The sequence below is a fragment of the Anguilla anguilla genome, chromosome 4 (assembly GCF_013347855.1).
Source record: "Anguilla anguilla isolate fAngAng1 chromosome 4, fAngAng1.pri, whole genome shotgun sequence".
NCBI classification, from domain to species: Eukaryota; Metazoa; Chordata; class Actinopteri; order Anguilliformes; family Anguillidae; genus Anguilla; species Anguilla anguilla.
Genome location: NC_049204.1, coordinates 24617841 through 24638323, shown reverse-complemented (window position 1 = coordinate 24638323; position 20483 = coordinate 24617841). Strand labels below are relative to the sequence as shown.

Genomic DNA, 20483 nt, shown 5'->3' with positions numbered 1-20483 from the left:
CTACACTGCAACAAACATACTGAAATTCGGAAGGACTTCTTTGAAAAAATAAAAATAATACATCCAAATTTTGCCACACTGCCGGATGAACAAAAATGACCCCTCCTACTGGATGAAGGACACACAGCCCCACTAGCTGTGCTGTATGTGACAACCTGTCATCAACACAGAAGCGCAATGACTGTCGACACCAGCAGTTAATTATTAACATACGATATATTATATGGCACAAACATGGCAGTATGCTGTTTATGTCATATGTGTGTACACTGAACAGCCACAACATTAAAACCACCTGCCTAATATTGTGTAGGTCCCCCTCGTGCCGCCAAAACAGCTCTGACCCGTCGAGAGTTTTTAAAATCATGTGGAAATAAATCACCCTCTAACAACATCTTAGCTTTTTATAGCCCTGTAGCAACTAATGATGTAATAAACTACCAATAGTGTAATAACTCCCAATAATGTAGTCCATTTCAAATTTTTTATGTAATAAAAACCAATAATGTAATAAGTAGTATTAGTAGTAGTAGTAGTGTACTTTATTGATCCCCGGGGGGAATTTGCACTGTTTTGTTGTATAGGTTGTATAGTTGATTTTTATTTGTTTATTTATTTATCTATTTTTGTTATTACTGTTGTTCTTTGTAACTCTTGCTTTAGCAACACTGTGCATGTCATGCCAATAAAACACCTTGAAAGAGAAAGAGAGAGAGAGAGACAGAAGCAGAGGCAGAGGCAGAGAGGGAAAGAGGGAAAGACAGGGCTGGGAAGGAGAGAAGTCTAACCTTTTCTTCAGTCATGGTGAAGAAGACGTCCTCTGCAATGGGCGGTGGGGACAGGGATGAGGCAGACCCCGTCCCGGAGGCACAGGCGCGCTGGCTGACACATGGCTTACACTCAGACGCTGCAAGACAAAGCTAACGCTTCAGAGGCCTGCGTTCCTTTCTCAGCTTGTCCATCCAATGTGTGGCTATGTGCCTGCAATCGTGTATGTATCTATACGCACCCCGCAACGCATGAAACCCTCTCAATGACAAATGTGCACACATGTGTACTTCCATAGAACAGCCATGTGGTCTGTGTGCTGTAAAAAAAAAAAACCTAAAATTTCATAGATGAATTGAATGTTTTGATGTTTTGAAATTTTTGAATGTACCAAAACCACATTATGGCTCACTTATCTCTGGCTCCAAAGCGGCTTCTTGGTCAGATATTTGTTTTCTCAGTACAAAGACTGAGATTACACCATTACACCACAGTCAGAACCTCTACAATGTGGACTGAAGCAAACTGTCATAACTGGACATCCCCACATTCACAGTATCACTGCTTCTGCAGTTCAGTTGTGTAAAGAGTGAACAGAAAAGGGAAGAGAATAGAGACCTGTGGCCATCCAGCTGAAACCGTTTCCATAGTGCATTAGTGATCCTTAATTCTGACCTACACTCAAAAAAATGAATTTATGGATTCACTTAATAAAATAATGGACAGTGGTTGCATGCAATATTATTAAGTATATGTGATTTCAAATGAATAAGTATTTGTCCCAATCCAATGATTTATTTTTTTGAGTGTACTCTCGCACCAGAAATGATCCACAACACAGTCTGAATGAAGAGGACTGAGACCACCGATTTTTGGTGAATACTTTTGGCATGGTCAGATCGGTCAAAATGATCCAAACTTAGCAACAAGTACAGAAAGTCCAGACCAAACAATGTAGGTGTGAAAGCACCCTCAGATTCAGGGTTAAGACTTCCTGCCCATTCGCAGTGGCTAAACTGTACTGAAATCACTTTGAACGTCCACATACACCATTCCTGCAAAGGATTTTTACTTCTAAAGTTGTGATCAAACCTGATGAAACAGAGAGCACAGATCATCAACACCTCTGCTTCCCTTTTAGGCAAACTGCAGCTGGTCGGCTGTGCTCTGAACTTTATTCTTTATTTATCTTGTGTACCAACACCAGGTATTTAAAGTACTTTATAATTATGGCTGTTAGAGCTTGAGGTCAGAAGTCATGCAGAACTGTCAGGTGACTTTTCTTCACTACTGGGTATATGAAAAAGGACTTCCACAAGCAACTTCCCCATGAGCTAATGACATCACTTCCTCCATGAGTTCATCGCGTTCTGAACCAAAGCTGAGTCTATCATCCAAGGAAGGCTTTCTAAATGTGCAGCACATTGGACACATTGTTCCTTTGACGTTGGGCAGGGGGCAGCCTGATTGGATAAGAGCACTGAAATTATTTTCACCCCCCACTCCCTACATGCACCTCCCTACATTTATCTCACTTGGAACTTTTCCCTGACACAAAAAAATTTTCAGTGTTAAACCAACTTTGACAGAGTACATTTGAATCCTCTTGGCCTCACATAAACTCTGGTAAGCGCTTTTTCTCATTTTAGCTCCTTAGTTATCCAGTAGTTGTTGTTCGCAAAGACTTTTTTGATTGGACAGCTGTATCCTAACAGAATTTGATGTGCTCGGTCACAGCCTCTATAGCCTCATCAAGGGCGGCACCTTGTGAGAAGACAGCCAGTCGGTGCATTCGAAACAGCCTTGTGCTGTTGCCGTGGAAATCTCATCACTCCCTCTCTCTGTAGTTTGGTCTGATATAGTGAGATCGGGCGAATAACCCGCTAGACAAACAGACAGATGTGAAAATACACGCTGACTCTGTTCAGTGGGAGCGCGTGAGTCAACAGCAAGTCAAGGTGAACACAGCATAAACATCTGTCCCACTCTGCTGCAACTCTAGACACAAGTTTATTTTCGCAAACTCTCTTTCATTGGTTTTGTTATTGGAAGCAGAAGCAGCTAGTCCTGCCATATGGAGCGCTGGCTCCATCCTTGCCTACCATAAAGCTGCTTTACATCCATAAACAGATTCTGACAATCACATGACACAGTAAAATGCCGTTGCCATTGGTAACCCCTGTGATCCTGTATTAGGCACATTGCAGCTGCATAGTAATGTGATTCCATCTGCTTACTGCTTTTTAATCAACCCCGGAAAGCAAGTAGCTAAAGAGCAATGGCTTGCCATACACTGCAATTGATCTGACTTCAAGAAAAAAAAAGATTCAGCCAAGAATTTACTTTAATTTAATGATGTCTGTTTTACTTTAAGTTGACACGTTTTTAATGATTCATGGTATTGTACCAGGCTATTATAAAATTACTTAAAGCTTTCAGTTGCACATGTTTTGCGTCAGAGATGAGCAAATGATAACAACTGAGTACCTCGGTTACATAAGAGACATTTAATACCTGATAAAAAAGTTGCACTGCTGAAGAAAAGGATGATTTTCATTTGGTAAAGCTCAGGTGAGATGAAAACCAGACGGCATCGGGGACAGCCAGGAGCGCAAGCCACACAAATCTGTTATAAACCAACAGAGACATTTTTCTCATCTGACAGCACGGGCAACGACGCTTTTCTTTAAACAACAAATGTGTACAACGCCTTGGAAACGTACAGCACACTGCGTACTGCAGGGACGACCGTCCACTTTCCAAGCGGGCCCCGAGCCTTTGTTTGCTTACAAACGAGACTCTCTCTGCATGTAAACTCCCCTACACCGCTGATGCTCAAAATGCCGCCATACCCTTTTATGGACACCCTCACAGATCAGATATTGCATCGCTGCGGCTCAAACGGAAAACCTCCCGGCCTCCTTGAGTCCTTTATTTTGATTGCAATCGGACAACTTTCCCCTCCTAAGTCTTTTATAATGGCAAAATAAAACTTCTGTACTTCTCCATTCTTATAAACTGCACACCGATGAAGCATGAGTTTAAAGTCATGTCAGAGACAGATTTATCCAAAGAAAAATGATTAACATTAAGTACTGGACTTTGCTGTGTCCAGCAAGTTATTAAGGGTTAACCGTCTCACTCTAGAGCCATTTTGCTACACTACTAGCTGGGTTATGAAATGGAAGGGTGCACTTAACTAATCACCGTTTAGGCCACGTCACCTTTTCTATGGTAAAACTTTTCGGCCCTGTTGAGCTTAGTCTTTAACCCAACCCCACCCACCACCGTTTCCTGCACTCCGTGCGGTAATGTTCGAGCGCTCGACCAAATGACAAGCACTACCAATAGCAGGGATGTGTATGTACGCATATACGTATATGGCAGGTTGTAGATGCAGAGGAGGGTTGTTAGCCGTTAGTTCTCCATCAGCCTACGTGTTGACACTGAAACCACGCTACTCCACAAGAGGGGTCCGACAGAAGAAACAGAAACAGGCAGAGGCTCACTATGGACAAAAAATCCCCAAAAGATATCATTTGCAAGTTATTATATATACCTTACAGACCTCAAGTCCACTTAGAAACAAACAGGGGAATCAGCAGGCATTGGTGTGGGTCAATAACCAGTCAAATCACACTGTGGTAAGTACAGTACAGTGCCAACCACATGCTTGCCGGAGGTCGCCTGATTCTATTTCCAAACTCAGAAGTCTTCCGGACCCAGTGATCATTGTCTTATGGTCTCTAGGTTACCAAAGGTCCCTACCAAACGGTGTCTAGGTTTCAGTTTCTGCTATGTGCATCAGATGATGGTACACTCACAAAACCAGCCCTCTGTCCATCGAGTCTACAGACACTGAAGAATCATGCATGTGCCGCATGAGAATGACGGTAGCAGTTTTACAGCAAATCGCACTATAACTCTAAGGCTGTTTAAAAAATATCTGATATTACACATAGAGGTAATTTACCCTAACTGAAGGAACAAAAATAATGGACTGCGGGAATAAAAATAATGCACACATACTAATTTTCTCCAAGTACTGTATGTAGCAGTTGAAAATATTTTCTACTGGCAAAATCAAACACAGTTAAAAGAAAGGTAATATTATGACAAGCACAGCTTCATTAATATGGGGTTATCTTGGAGGAAGATGATGATCTTAGCTTAAAAAAAGGCCATTTGGGTGACATATGAATTATTGGGAGCATGTTGCAATATCAGGCTGTTTAAAGTTACAACAATGTGTTTCGTTCAGCAGACATACTATTTATTCAAACCTTACACTGACCATGTCCCCAATGTTGGAGTCCATATTGCAGTTTAAAAGCCTAGAGAAGCAAGACAGATGTCTTGTTCAGATGAAAAATAACATTTCTTGACCCTGTCAGGACACACATTACAATAACTGACAAGTAATGACATCACAGCCACTGACTTTCCTTTTTATGCTAACTATCCTTTGATCATGGATTTTTATATGATCTCCAGTTTTTTCAATGCCTTTTGGACGAATACGAATATAAAGACATACTCGACCAATGGAACCACTGTAAAAATGTCTTCGTGCTCCATATATTACAGCAAGATAGGACATATAACGATACCATTTTTAATGTTGCTGTGACAAATGTAAATAGTCTCCACAATATAGGGTGTCTTGCCCTGGGATTCATTCCCACTGGCCATAGACAGAGTACTGCACAGTAACACCAGCTGGTGAAATGCTATCCCACAAAGCTGCGTCTCAACCGTAAATGTACTTCACATTTTCACCATTTCAACATGATTTTAATTAAAAGCAAATCTTTTCACTGAAAAATTGTATCTGACCTATACATGTAGACAGAGTTAATATATTAATGCTCTAAAACCTTTAAAAACCAAATGATACAGTATTTTACAGTGAAAATTAAAAAAAAAAAATATAATTTAAAAATACAGTGAGAGAGAGAGAGAGAGAGAGAGAGAGAAGCAGGGGTGATGGCAGTACCTCTTTTGAAGGACCATCGTTTCATCCATAGTTTGGAAAAGGAGGGCCAGGAGTGGTGCAAGGGGGAGTCTGCCATAGGAAACACAGGGAGCTAGCCGGTGATCTCACCGGGATTGTGAGCAAATGAGGAGAACAGGAGGCCCAGAGCTGGATCAAGGGCTGGGGATTATCTAACATATGATACAAAACCAGGGGGTTCCTGGCCAGGGGCGGGAGCAAACGAGTGGAGCGGCCAGGAGAGGGACGGATGAGAGGTGGGAGGAACGTGATGACAGGGAGCGACAGAGAGAGGGAGGACTCTCTGATGGAGCGAGAAAAGGAAAACGAGGGAGGAGTAGAAGAGAGGGAGGAAGATGCTGACTTGTACAGTATGAGAATGAAGGAGAGCCGGACAGATAACGAAGAGAAAGTTCAACAGAAGAGAGAATGAGAACAGACCAGAGCACACGAATTACAACGAAATCAATTTCTGTCCGATTGCTGCACAACGACGAAGAACAGCTAGAGTAGATCTTTGTTTTCTGAAGCCAAACGTTCATAAGCTAGTAAGCACTGGAATTTTAATTAAACCTGGAGTACATTCGTTTAAAAATAGCGCAGCCTTCAAGCCAAGTAGGGTAAAGGAAATAATACGTAGGGCCTATAATTTATACTCGCAGGAAGAGGTGAAAGCATTACGTAGGTCAGTCGTTCGTCGGTTACTTGCATCTGTTTGATTGCCATGATAAGAGTTTTGAGCCGATACAACAGCGGTTCAAGATTGCAAAATATAAATGCATAAAAAATCCCTAATTTCTCATAATATTTCCAATCATTGCATTTATAGGATCATATGAGTTACCAACTACGGTGCGAAATTATTGTTGTGTTCGCTACTAAGGTAATGAGAGGGAATCATTTTATTAGAAAAAACAAATTTCAGATTTCCCACAAAGACACAAAACCACAGATTAGTCGCATTAAATGTGAAAGAGCGAGGCAAATTAAGAAATTGTGAACGTAAAACGCAAATGAAAAGGGCGCGTAGATCACAATAGGTCCTTACGGCAAAACAGGCCAACTCACCGGCTGAAGCTCTCCAACAATATTTTCAGAACATAATCTGGAAACACGCTGTGTCGTACACCGATTTCTCGCTCCAACCGTTTCCAACTGTCCGATCGACGAGATCACATCGTTCAGTTGGCACTCAGAAGAAAAATGAGGCTGCGTGCAAAAACCGCAAATTTTACACAGATCCTGTCACGGCTTCCTCTTTTCAACTTCTGCGAAATGTGTTAGCGAGAATGATGCTGAAATACGAATGTTTACTTTGAAAACAACCAAAAGAACAACTGTGTAGATCCAAATTAGCCTTATCTTATACTGATTGCGCGTCATAATTCTCACCCTGGTGCAAATTAAATTTTAAACTACGAATTTTAAACTTTCTTCAACTACGAATAGTTTATTTAATTTGCTAAGAGCTGTCACTTTGAAGGAGTCTTCTGCAGGGCCATGCTGCTGAGCATTGGGTTTCATCGGACCAACCCAGGACAAGTGACAGCGTTTTGCCCTCTCTATTAAGTGTGGTAATGACATATTAACTCAGCAAGCAATCCTCTGTCCCATGAAAAAATTACACATTCTACGAATGATTTGGGCTCTTTAAAATCTTTAAATTTGTAGCATTTGTCTTTCAGGTGGCTGGCCATAATAATAGAGGTGTAAGAATGAACTTTACATTACATGACACTGGGGCTTTAAAAGAATGACTTTGTAGCAGAGCGCAAATGCATTCACCAAATGTATATGAGTAATAGTGCCAGGCCTGGCTAACAACATTCCCAGACTAACAAGTATATATGCAACATGCAGTCTGAAGAGATGGGTCATCAGTCTACATCTGAAGACGTAGCACACTTGTTTCACCACTTGGGAGCCATTGGGGGGCCAGTACACAAAATAATTGTGATTATAGGTGGAGAGAATAGGCAGCACCTCAGTTTGCAGAGTGGAGAGATCTGGCCAGGGTGTAAGGTATGAAGATTGATTTAAGTTATGGTGGAGTTGTTCCATTAGCTGCCCTGTAGGCTGGTACCAAAGTTTTAAATGATACAGAGAGAAGAGTTGATCATCAAGTGCGCAGACTAAGCTCTTGTAGCATCAAGACTGAGGGAGAAGTCTTGCAGAGGTGCAGATTTAGAGGGAATGAAAGGCATTTCCTTTTAAGCCTGGCTGAGATGTGCAATAAGACCAGATGTTTGTCGGATGCAGAAAGGAGTGCAAAAGCTGGGCATCATCTGCAGAGAAGTGGTGTGAGAAATGATGAGAAGAGATGATACAGCCATGAGATTGCCTTTAGAGGGAACAGAGAAGGGGCCCAAGGACAGATCCTTGGGGGACACCCTTAGGAAGGAACAATTCAGTAGTGCCCACAAACTGGAACTCAATATACACCTTTGTATAGTTTGAACAGACAAAGATCCATGCAGGATTGAAACTTTGTTTAATAAAGGTCTATATTGACATCCTTTGTACGGGCTCTACAGAATTGTTCCTGTTGTTCTCGCCCAGCACTGCAGCTTTTTTGATGTGCACATGATCATCATTCTCAAGGACACCCCTCAGAGGGCTAAGGGCATGATATAAGCTACCATCTGAGGAAACAATCAGGCCACGCAGAGAGAATTCACTTTAGAGCTGAGCCTAAGCTCCAGACTGCAGTCAGAGTGGAGGGGAAGAGAAGAGAGTGTAGATGCTTTAGCTCAGTGGTTTCCAACCCTATTCCAGGTTTTCACTTCAGCCCTAACAAAGTACACCTCATTCAACAGAGATATTGTTGAACTGCTCATTAATAGAAGAAGCTGTGTCAGATTAGGGTTGAACTGAAAATCTACAGAATGGTAGATCTCTATGGACGGGGTTGGGAACCACTGCTTTGCTTCAGAGATGGAGAGGAGGGCAGACTCAGTGAAGTCACATCTTTCCACAGATGGAAAGTACAGAAGATACATAATGCCAAATCACTCTGCATTTTCCCGGCAGTCACAGGATCCTAGATCAAGGGACAAGGATGACATAAGGAAGATGTAGCTGGTTGCTGTCTCGGGTAAATCATGAGATGTACCAGAGACATGAATGTGCAAGGAGAAGAGGGGAAGCCCAGAGAGGAAAACAGGAAGATGGTGAAAAACCAGGCTTAGTCAAAGAGAAACCAACTAGGAACGGGTAGACCGGCAGGAGAGTAGGGCTGGTTCTTCATAATATATTATGTTCTACTGGACTGACAACAGTAACTACCAGGGCAGGTCATGGTCTTGGGACTAGTCTTGTGACATCAGATCCAGACTGCCTCCAACGGCATGTAAAAAGCCAAAGGAAGGCTACCACCAGGTCACGTGACTATATTAATCATTGGGAGTCCACTAGAATTCGACACTCAGATCTGGCAATACTCAAATCTGGCCCTCAAGATGAGTAGTATGGCGGGTTTTCACTTCTGCCTGACAGTCCACAGTCTAATAAGGCCACTGATTGCACAGAGATTACACTCACCTGGTGTGCGGGCACGGTGGCATAGTGGTTAGCACTGTTGCACTCGCAAGGAGGAGGTGCCGAGTTCGAATCCGGGTCCTTCCGGATCCTCTCTGCGTGGAGTATCCCTGGTGTGGATAGACAAGGAAGCAGCTGATTGGACGTCACCGACAGCTGCAGATATCAGCGGAGTGGCCGGAGCGGTCAGGAAAGAGTGTGGTGCACGAGGGCCAGCCGTGTGGACAGAAGGGTGCGAAAAGTTGAGAGTTAGGCTGAGAGGTCAGCCTAACAACGCCCTCACACACGCCTGCACCCAATCGCCCGCACATTCACCAAATCTCCGGGGACAGGGCAGTGCCAAGAGCACAGAGCAGCCTCAGCCCAGTCAGCTCCAAACGGAGCCAAGCCTTTGGCAGGGTGCACAGGTCTGGATCTGCAGTGAGAATGACCTGTGGCAGAGGACCCAGTGCAATCACGTATTGTCTTTCGTTTAATTAGTCCATGACACCACAAAATAAAGACTTGCACTTAATTTAAAACAGGAAAATGAAAGTATCTTTTTGATGGAAAGTGGGTCATTTCTAAACACGAGAGCTCGTGGTCTGACAGAACATGCCCTTTGTGTAGTTTCAATTTCACTTTTGATTAGCAGTTCATTGAATGGACGTTTGGCCGATTGACTAAAACATAAATAACTGCTGAGAACATATGCAGCATGAACTCCAGGAGACCAGTACCAAATCCTCTAAGGGAAGACAGTATTAGAACTCACTGGCTTTCAGGACAAAAAACAAATTTCAAATCTCAACTCAATAAAAAAAAGATTTACTATTATAGCATTGTTTCACTTTGGTTCTTTATATTCTGTATAATTATTAAGAATGGTGGTGGTTTTAATTGCACAGGGCCTTTAACAATGGCAGCGTAGAGATGGGCGAGACCAAGCTCTGGGCAGGGTAGGAGAGGACGGTGGAGGGGGAAAGGCTGCCTGTGTAGAAAGCATTTGGCTGACACCTTAGATTGCCCGTGCTCGGGAATCCATGGAAAAATATTTTATGGGAAGTAGGGCATGTCTATCCGAGGTACTGCATTCAACAAACGTCTTCAAATGTATTGCATAAAATATATAGCCTTCAAATTGAAATTTGTGTTCTCCTTTCAAAGGAGTAAGAAACAACTTGTACTTGAGAACAGCAGCCACAACCCTGAGAATGTGCTGTCAGACAGCAAGGCTCACTTATCAGAGGTGATAATTTCACAAGTCTCTGCAGAGAAAACCAGCACTGTTGACACCTCTCAGCTATCTTGCAATTTTAACCTAATGAAAGAAAACATTTGGTCTGGCATGCTGGAGCACAACTGCAACTTTTAATGAGAATAAAAAGAGAACAAATACTGCAGTGTGCCTGAGGCCAAAGGATGAGACAGCTCTGTATAAGGCAATGCTGCAGAGAGGTTTTGTTTTGACTGTTTTAACTCCCAGATCAAATGCTAATGTGAAAAGCCTTGCCGCTTTGCCAGGGACCTCTCTAAAGTATTAACAACAGTGCCCTCTTGTGGATGAAGTAAATCGTTGCATTCACAGTCAAGCATTTTCCACCTGTTTATTTATGTTGACTAGACCCACCCCCACCCAACAGCACCTCCCTTTGCACCCGTTACACTCACTAAAATAAGATGTCATGAGCTCAACCCAAAGGAGTTTCTACCCTTGGAATGCCACAAGGGCCCCATATTCCGTTTTGGGACTCAGTGACATGGTGGAAGCAGCACCACAAGAAACATATTCTCCAATAATTTTATTCATAATTTTAATATAAACAGTTAATTGTTGAATAATTTACACACAGCAAGATTTATTTTCATATCATTCCAACATTTTCTGTACATGTCACTGCTTGGCTCTACTTGAAAACATAGAAAAAATAAATTGTCAAGCGGTATTTAATCATGGCACATTTTGATCCTGTACATATGTGTGTTGTGTGTGTGTGTGTGTGTGTGTGTGTGTGTCCGTGTAGGCGACTGTTAATATGATATATAGAATAAACACATGGATAAAAGCACATCTTGATCCAGTGTGGGGATGCTTGTGTTTGTGTGTGGGCAATCCATATACACATTTACACGTGAAAGTATACATGTGTATATGTATATATGAGAAACAAGGTATATATGATGTGTAAATAGTATATCAATATATCTTATACAATATATGACATACATTAAATGAAGAGGTATCCTGCGACTACACACAGCATTCTGGGACTATCCATGTGCACAGAGAAAGGGAGCAGCAATTACAGAACACAAATAAAACTATGGCAAGATTTAACCAATGACAGTACAGAACTCCATGTATAAAGAGACGCACAGGGGCAAAATACATTAGTTGTTGCCGTGTAAACTGGAGCAGACCACTGAGGCCCCGCCCATCTGACCCCTAAAGCTAACCCCATCGCCCCCCCTCCTCATTCTCATCCGAGCACCCGCCCGCAGTCACATGGTCACATTTCAGCAACATTGACTAAACCTTTAATACAGAAAGACAAGACAACTTGGTGCTCTGCCAAGACGCATTCCACCGTAAAAAAATTCAGATGGACAGTTTTTGACCAATAATGCTTTAAAAGTGGTTGTGTCTTGGCATACCATTTACAATCACACACATTTCATGAAATTACAGACGAGTGGCACCACAGCTCGGTAAAGCATACATGCACTGTGTGTGGCGTTCACTCTGTTCGGGCCCATGTAAAACGGTCACTAACAGTGCCTCCACGTTACACCAGGACTGCATCTTCTCCTGGCATAAATATTTCATTTGACTAATTGCTTGATTTGCATTTCCCTTCCTGGAGTGCCCAGTGGTCTTTTCCAGTTTTCCACATTGAAAAGCGAACATAAAACAGAACGTGTCACTTAATGAAGGCCGTTAAAAGGCTGAGCAATAATTTCTCCGTACTTGCAGTGGGTGATATACAAACTTTACAGGGGATACAAATTTGCATTTTATTTAGCTTTCACTCTTGGACAGCAAACTCATGAATAAGCTGGTGCACAGACCGAGCTACGGGGGAAACAAACAAAGGAGAGGTGAGAAATGGTCAGATAAAGGTCAGGCTACATATCCAATGAGTCTTTTTTATGCTCTTTTCTAAGTGGGGTAGCGTCATGAGCAAAGGACATCAAACTTGGTTTATTTAGTAAAAGTTATATACATTGATAACAAATTTAAATGTTAAATTTAATAATGTACAAGAGTAGTAAAAGTTTACAGTCAGAAAAGTCATTGTATTTGCCCTCCCTATTTTGGCTAAAAAAATAGAAATTAACATCTCTAAAATGTAATACTTTTTTCTTCCTTACTTTAAAAACAATACAATACATATAATGCCTTGATCTCAACCTGCGTTGCATTTCTAACTTGCTCTGTCAAACTGGTTTCAGGACATTAGAGTTCAAACAAGCTCAGGGGTTCCCAAATGTAAGTGCTTCTTGTTTTGGGGGAAACGTTTCCATTTACATTGGAAAATGCAGAATAATATGCATTTGATGATATGTCCTGTAATTAAATGTTGCAAATCTGGTAAATTAAGACTTGTGCTGTATAGGCTGGGGGAGGGGGGTGGGCTTGGGGGAAGGGGGGGGGGGGGGGGGGAGGGGAATCGAAATAATGTCACTCTGAGGAGTCTCAGCCATGACAAATGTACAAGTTTATAATGGTTCAATTCATGCACAAAGCAAGCCAGGCTTAGCCAAGTAGAGACAAGTTCAACTTTTTTTTTTTTTTAAACTTGAAAAATCATTCACATATCCAAATACAGTAATATTGAGCCAAGCAGAAAGATGTGCTAACCTAAAATTGGCCTTTTTCTGTAAGTACAAATAAAGAAGTCTCTCTTCTGTCTTAAAAAGCACAATATGGTAATACTCCAGTATTTCCTTTGACAAAGCGGTTTTATTCTATTTTCCAGAGGAAGGTTTTGAAGACTGTCCAATCCGGGGGATTTAAGTGTGGGGTGTGTGGTTGAGAGGGGCATGCGAGACGGTGCAATGCATTGTGGGTCACCGCACTGGCTGCACACGCTCACTGCTCTGCTGCTCCGTTTCCCAGCAGGCCTCAAATCACAGCAACGCTAACAACGGAGGGAAAGCTCGTCATCGAAAAATCATTTGAAGGGAAAAGTTTGGAGGGTTAAATCATACCCCCCCAGCGTGGGACTTTGCCAGGTTGCTTTCTCACTCCCTCCCAGCACATGCCTCCCTGAGAAATTTTCAATCACAACATCAATTTTTCAACAAAATTTTTTTTCTTTTTTTTCTTTTTTATGGCACACAAGATTGTCCTAGTACAAATCTCTTTGGGAATATTCAGTTAGCAGACGTCAGTTCGGGAGACATGCAGTGTTCATATCCTCCAACCTTGGCATTTCTATCAGGTGATTCTTGTTATTCACAGTTTAAAAAAAGGAAAAGAAAAACACTATATTAAAACAAATGACAAATAAAAACAAATAAAGAATTATATTTTTTGGACCACACATCGAAGGCCCCATATCTTGAGACTGAGATTTCAGTTTATTTTGCCCACCTTCATGGGGAACAGTTTTTTAAATTCATTTTTTAAAATTTTGAATGCTTGCCCAGGTGAGTCACTGCAGGAGATGTAAAAGGGTACTGCAGTGTTGTCGCTTGCCATTTTTTCGAGGTCATAGTGACACTTAGCTGGTGATTGTGGATGTTCATGGAAGCTTCAAAACGCCCTTATTTACAAGTTAGTGAGATAATAGTGAGGTGTGGCCTAAGCTATGTACATCTCGGCAGCGTCTTTCACGCGCTGATAATCATGGGATATGCTTCATGGACACGGGACTCTGCTAGCCCTTCCATCCAGAGAAAAAGCAAACGCTCATATTTCAGTATTTTCACAGAACACATCTCTTTTTAAGTATTCGACAAATATTTACAAGCAGGGGGGAACAGACACGTTCATCAGGCTGTCTCTGTAGCTCGGAAACCCGCCTGGGGGGGTGTCGGGGTCAGTGTTAGTCGAGAGACAAATTCTAAAGGCTTGTTGACTGGGGGTAAGTTCCTGCTCCAAGACACAGACGCACTTAGGGTCAGCCCAGACACACTGTTGATAGAGGGCCCTTTGTACGATAGTTTCCGAAAACAGTCCGCTCCTTGCCAAGCTTTTTTAGCTGTTTTTCACAAAATTAGCTGAGGGTTTTTTTTTTTCTTTGCATGTGTCTTCCAGTAAACTATCTACAGCACGTCTAAACAAATGACAGACATCTTCTGTTCTGGCTATAACACATTTCAACCTTGGACTGAGGCAGAGGCTGCTGGGAGAAGCCAAGCTTAGAAGCCGCAACCAGGCTTTCAACAGGATCGGTGTAGCTAACAAACGGCTAATCCAAAAGGAGCTTGACGCGCTCTTCATAAAATATAAATCTCATATCGCAGGAGGCCTGCGTGAAGCCCAGTATGTTTGCGGAGAACAGGTGAATAAACAGAACAAGAGCATAGCGTACAATATAAAACAACATCAAGTGACGTCAACTAGACACGCAGACCAGTACCTCAAAATGGCCACAAATCCACTTCAGTTTAGTATATTTTTTTCATCTTAACGGTCAGTCCACCTTGTTTTCATAAAGTGTTCTCACACTAAATTATGGCACAGATTTACAGTACCTTCAGGATTGTACTGTAAATTTTTGAATTAACAAATGTAATATCGATTGCCAATTACCATAAATCAACATGGTCTTACAAATAATTATGGCATAAAATCTTATTGTTGCCAATATAAATATAGAATTTGAACAAGATTATTGACTGAATGCAACAAATTGAGAAAATCAGATAGCTTCGATTGAAAAGACAATTTACACTTTGTACAGCTCAAACATGGTATAACAAAAGATTTTTTTTTCTCCAATTCTTAGCCTGTTTGTGGGGGGAAATAATCAATGTCAAATCAGCGTACTCTTTTTCCCTTTCAGAGACAGCAAAAAGTTGTGTTCTGTCTCCAGACAGATGAACATTCTTGAGGTCTTGGCGAGAGGAATTTGGACTTGGCTGGAAGGCGATGATATCAGTGTCTAGATTGACAGGACAAGCGCTGCACTCCCTGACCCCTGTGTGCTGACTGAAGACCAGGACTGGAATACTGCGCGCGGCATCCAGGGACGAGCCGGGCTCTTACTGAAATTTCACAACACAATGAGGTAGACTGTGCCCGAAACGAACAAACGCACGAGAAACAACAAAAACAACAAACGAAAAAACAACAAATCGCACCACCTCCCTCCTTTTCACCTGTAGCTCAACTCCTTTTCGTTTTTTTTTTAACCTAACCTACTGATTTTATTAAAAAACATTTTTAAAAATGCTAATTGGGTTTTTTTTTTTACAATTAATATCATATTAAAATAAATAAAATATTAATATCTGTCTTTCCAAATATAAGATAATCCTTTGAATTACAAAATTGTGATTTCTTTTGTATTTTCAAATATATATATTTGACATTTTTCTGCTACTGTAGTGTATGTAGAACTGTGAGGGTATTCCTTTAGAGTACATTTTTCTGATCTTAAAAAAGAGACCTAGGCACCACATAAGATAAATTCTTTACAGTATATACATAGCAAAAAGAGAAAGAATACAAGAGACGAGTGTAGCTGTAGGCCAGTAGAACTGCATTTCCTATGAAGTGGAGTCAGTTTCAATCAGTCTCATTATGAAAGCACAGCTAGGGTGATATGAACTTGGCAGGCCTTGTCACGCACATCCGACTGATACAGTAAACAGAACCAAAACAACCTCCTTGTGCTGAGAAAATGTTTTTTTTAAAGATTTCCTGTCATCAATATTTGCCCCACTAGACCGTCTCTCAGGCTGAAGTTACCCATGGGAATGAAATACATAGGCTGCGTTTGAATGTGAGATTGACTCAGTATGTGTGTCAACCAAAAGTAAGGTCTACCGCTGCCACTAAATGCGGCATACTCATTTTTAAATTTGCGATACAAGTTTGTTTTCACTAGCTTACGGCTGAAAGTCGCATTTACACACATTTACACACGAGCAAGCAGGAAAAATACGCCTCGAATCCGACCCTTGCTCTTTAAATGCAGCTTGCCGATCAACTCGAGAGGTAACCAGAGGAAGTGTGGCATGACAAGGTTATGTCAGGTTTCGCGGTTATAAGAGCTGGTGAACGGAAGAGCAAGGTTCGCACAGCGTATACCACAGGTCGCTAGTGCGTATGTGTGCACACGAAAGCACGCGAGTGCACACAAGCTCAGGGAGAGGCGCGCAGCGGGTACATCTGTCGGCGATATCAATGCGTCAGCCATTTACAGAACGTGCAAACGATGGGAAACTAATGAACACGATTCGCACAACGCACCTACAACGACACTAACGCGGCTCACTGCTTTAGATATGAAGAAAAAAAATTACATCACTTCCCCTTTTCTCCCGTGCGTTTCCCTCCGAGACTGTCCCTTATTCAAGCTGGGGCTAGAGAATGGCTCGATCCTGCCTTCGGGACGAGAAACCAATCAAACCTACGCGATTACAACGCATGCATTTCCCCCAGGGACTGCCTGTGTTCATCAAAGGAAATATTGCATAGGCTTGATTTCTACAGATTAAAGCAACTTTTTAAATCACCACAGTTTGAGTTTACAATATACTGTAAATGAGGTTTTTACAGGTACGGTTTTTGCGAATCATGCATAATGAAGATGCACTGAATAGGCTATATCTTGGTAAAAGCTCACAGGAATGTTTTTGCATGTGTACGGAACGCCTGGCCTGGCCTCGTTCTCTAAGTCTGAATTTACATCTGTTGATTCCCACCAATTTCTACTTAAAAGCAGAAACACTTTTCTTTAACCGTAGGGAAGGGAGTGGAGAGTCTGCTCACCCGTGAAGCCTGCGTAAAGGAATACCTTCGCTCATCTGAGAGCACCAAAGCCTTGGACTGAGACCCACAGACACAAGGAATCTGAATCTGAACAGGACAGAGGACAGCGATGCGTATCGAGACAGAAAGCGACGCCTCGCTGCCAAAGGTACCGGGTGTAACTGCTTTGCAGCATTTAGTTACGTCAGCAGTGAAACACGGCTGAAAATAAACTGATGTCTTGAGGCTTTGAACGCAAAAAATAGGTTGTCTGGAATAGGTGTCTGAAAGAAACAGGAGACGGAATCTTTCTTCACTGGAAGTTTGTGTTGGGGTGTGCGGTTGAGGTGGGTGGGGGGTCGGGTGTGGTGGGAAATGGTCTCTGACAACAGGAAAGCAAACTGATTCAAGATCGTTTCCTCTCTGGGGCAAAGTTAGCCTGGAGAACAGGAGAGTGGCAGAGATGGATGACACGGGCAGTACTGGACTCTCAGCCCTCCAGCGCCTCTCTCACAGAGAGCCTGGACCCAACTGCGCTACAGCCTCACCCCACAAAACCCTCGCTACGCCACCAGCTGTGGTGACCGGGCACTAAAATGGGGGGTCCACAGGACCATGCAAAAGCGACTGTACAATGTGGGGATGACCCCAATCTAAACTCCCCTTCCGTATGCCAGCAAGCAACACAAGAAGACTCCCGTTCACGCACACCTCCATGAATGTGGGACGATACAATCAAATCTCCTTGAAAAAAGTAGCGTTGCGCTTGTGGCAGAATTATTTTTTAGGAAGTGCCTCTGAAGCCTTGCTGAATTCAGCGGGACTGACTCAATCTACGGTGAGTGACAGGAAGCAGACAACAGAAAACCAGGAAGGAGGAAGTACTTCCACAGACAAGACGGCGTGAGGGCAGCACGTGAGCACTGAGCCGGTTCTCAGGTCTGTATCGCACACCCCCCCCCCCCCCCCCCCCGAATCCCACAAACACCACCACCAGCGCAAGCGCAGACACTATGACACAACCGCTCAGCCTGACAAGAGTTCACCGCAATCACAAACGACAGCCTCCATTACAACGACCGACAAACAAGACAACACGTGGAAGTTAAATGCATCGTCCAAACTCTCCAAGACCAAACAAAATCGCCATATCGACAGAAACAAAACGGTCGGTGTGCTTTGATAAAGCGAGACCACCGCTCGTCTGCAACGTGCCGGGATAAGCGACACCGTTCTTTGACCGCTCGTCTCCGCCCGCTCTTGATGAATATAGCTCACCGCGCTCGTGTTATATACCGGGATTTTATTTGGTCTTAAAATTTTGGGCTGACATTTCAGGCTAAATGTGTCCAGAAAACATCTGACTTTTGGACAGTACAGAGGGCACATAAAAGAGAGAGGTTTTAAGGTGAATTAGTGTGATTTTTGGGTTAGAAAAAATAAAAAAGATAAATGACAGAAATGTAAAAACATCTCTATAACCAGCAAAGCTTCTGAAGAAAACATTACAAATATCAGCTATGTACAAAAAACCATATTTGATATACATATACATACACACATATATGTATATATATGTAATATTCTATACCCACTAAAATATATATCAAAGCAGCAGCTATTGGTCAATCTGAGGAACTCTTTTGTCCAAACTGTTTAAATATCCTTCAGCTGTGATGTGAGAATAGACATATAACTGAAAGAAAGGAAAAAAGGAAAATAACGCAAATAAATTAAAACTAATGACCAAACATCTACTGAATATGTATGAAGTTTGGAATTCTGCAGAACAAAAAAAAAAAAAGAAAAAAAAAAAGAAATTTCCTCTATGGATATAGACGTTTGTACTAAGAGAGAGTTCATGCCAGCCCAACTGTTCCAAACGGTTATTTCATTGTTCAGAGGAAATGAAGACAAGCATGTACACTTCTCTTGTTTACAGGCCACAGATAAAAAAAGGCCACTTTCTCTGAAAAAAGTAATTTAAAAACACAGACAGACACGTCACAGGGGAGAGATGAAACAGTCGGAAGAGGTGGAAGGTAAGCAGCCTTCTGGTTGTCGAGGATTTGTGTTCACAGTTTTTTTTTTTTTTAATTTGTTTTTTTTTTCTCCATTGACCAGTCTTGGAAACTTGGCAATTGTTAAAAAAATAAAATAAAGACAGAGGAGAAGTGGACTATCTGGATGACGCTACGAGACGCATTTTCTTTCTTTCTTTTTTTTTTTAAACAAATACAAAAAGTCTTGCGTCCCGTGTCATCGAGCTGTGGCAGCTGTGAAGGAGAAGAAGAAGAAAAAGGGAAAAAAAAAAGTCCTGAGATCTGTTGTTGAAGGGCCTCTGCGAGAACAATAATAAAATAAAATTATAATTACAAAACAGGAGAAAGGAAAGGAGGAGTAGGAGGAGGAGGAAATGTTAGGAAGGGCTGGATCGGGGTAAGGACAGGATTCGGCCGTTTTTCTTGCCGCCGTTCATGTGCGTGTAGGGCACGTGCTCCTCGTAGTTGCTCCGCAGGCCCATGGACGGCCCATTGTCCCTCAGCAGGCTGCCCTCGCGCTGCGACGAGGACGTGGGGTCCAGGGGAATGCTCTCCATGTTCTCCAGGTCCATGTCGAACTCCTCGCTCTCGGGCGGCTTGTTCTCCTCGCTGTAGAAGAAGGACACGTCCTGGTAGCTGGGGTGCAGGTCCTCCTTCATCATCTCGATGATCTCGTGGAAGGTGGGCCTCATCTTGGGGTTGTACTGCCAGCACATCTGCATCAGGCTGTGCCTGCGGACGAGAGCGGGGACCCCCCCCAAAAATTTAAATCAGCGTCACCCCCCCCCCCCCCCCCCCCCCCCCAAAACTAGACTCGGCAGTGGCTGACCGGAAAAGTATGGCAGCCCTTGATAAGCACGGCCCATAGCAGTGACTGTAGTCAGCAGTGGCCAGAAAGGTGGAAATAAGAAATGACAGGGCTTGCACACTGACCCAAAAAAACACCAACAAGTTGTCAAAATAATAATAATTTTCTAATCACATTTGAAATGCAAGTGCATATCAGTTCAGATGTGATGCCCGGCTGCCTCACACTAAAGTGTGATTAACACGTCTAACCAAACTGAGAAAGGTCCAAGCCCCTGCTGACATGCACTGTGATCTGATTTAGGATTTTAACATTAACTCAGCTCTGAAGATGGATCAGTAATGTGCTGCAAAATAAGATTCCATGTAGAGCTTGCTCATATTTGATATTTGATGTAATGGTGGGTACTAATAGGAATCTTACTCCACA

General features: G+C 42.5%; 2 protein-coding genes across 8 annotated transcripts in view; both read right to left on the bottom strand.

Annotated features, from left to right (window-relative positions):
* The window catches only part of arhgef18b (rho/rac guanine nucleotide exchange factor (GEF) 18b), a 60079-nt gene extending 53095 nt beyond the window's left edge, over positions 1 to 6984 (bottom strand). For 4 of the 6 annotated variants that reach the window (XR_004764718.1, XR_004764717.1, XM_035412756.1 and 1 more), the window contains exons 1-2: positions 5765 to 5895; positions 789 to 907 (exon numbers count right to left, since the gene is read on the bottom strand). Coding sequence is in view for 4 of the 6 variants with exons in the window: in XM_035412756.1 (XP_035268647.1) it covers positions 789 to 907; positions 5765 to 5840 (195 nt within the window). In the remaining 2 variants the exon portion in view is untranslated. Of the gene's footprint in view, positions 1 to 788; positions 908 to 5764; positions 5896 to 6829 lie in introns of those variants that run through there. The other 2 variants (XM_035412760.1, XM_035412758.1) reach the window with 2 other exon arrangements.
* A 4080-nt stretch (positions 6985 to 11064) lies between these two features.
* The window catches only part of insrb (insulin receptor b), a 111140-nt gene continuing 101721 nt past the window's right edge, over positions 11065 to 20483 (bottom strand). For both annotated transcript variants that reach the window (XM_035414932.1, XM_035414933.1), the window contains one exon: positions 11065 to 19978. In XM_035414932.1, coding sequence (XP_035270823.1) covers positions 19624 to 19978 — 355 coding nt within the window. In that variant the 3' untranslated portion in view covers positions 11065 to 19623. The remainder of the gene's footprint in view (positions 19979 to 20483) is intronic.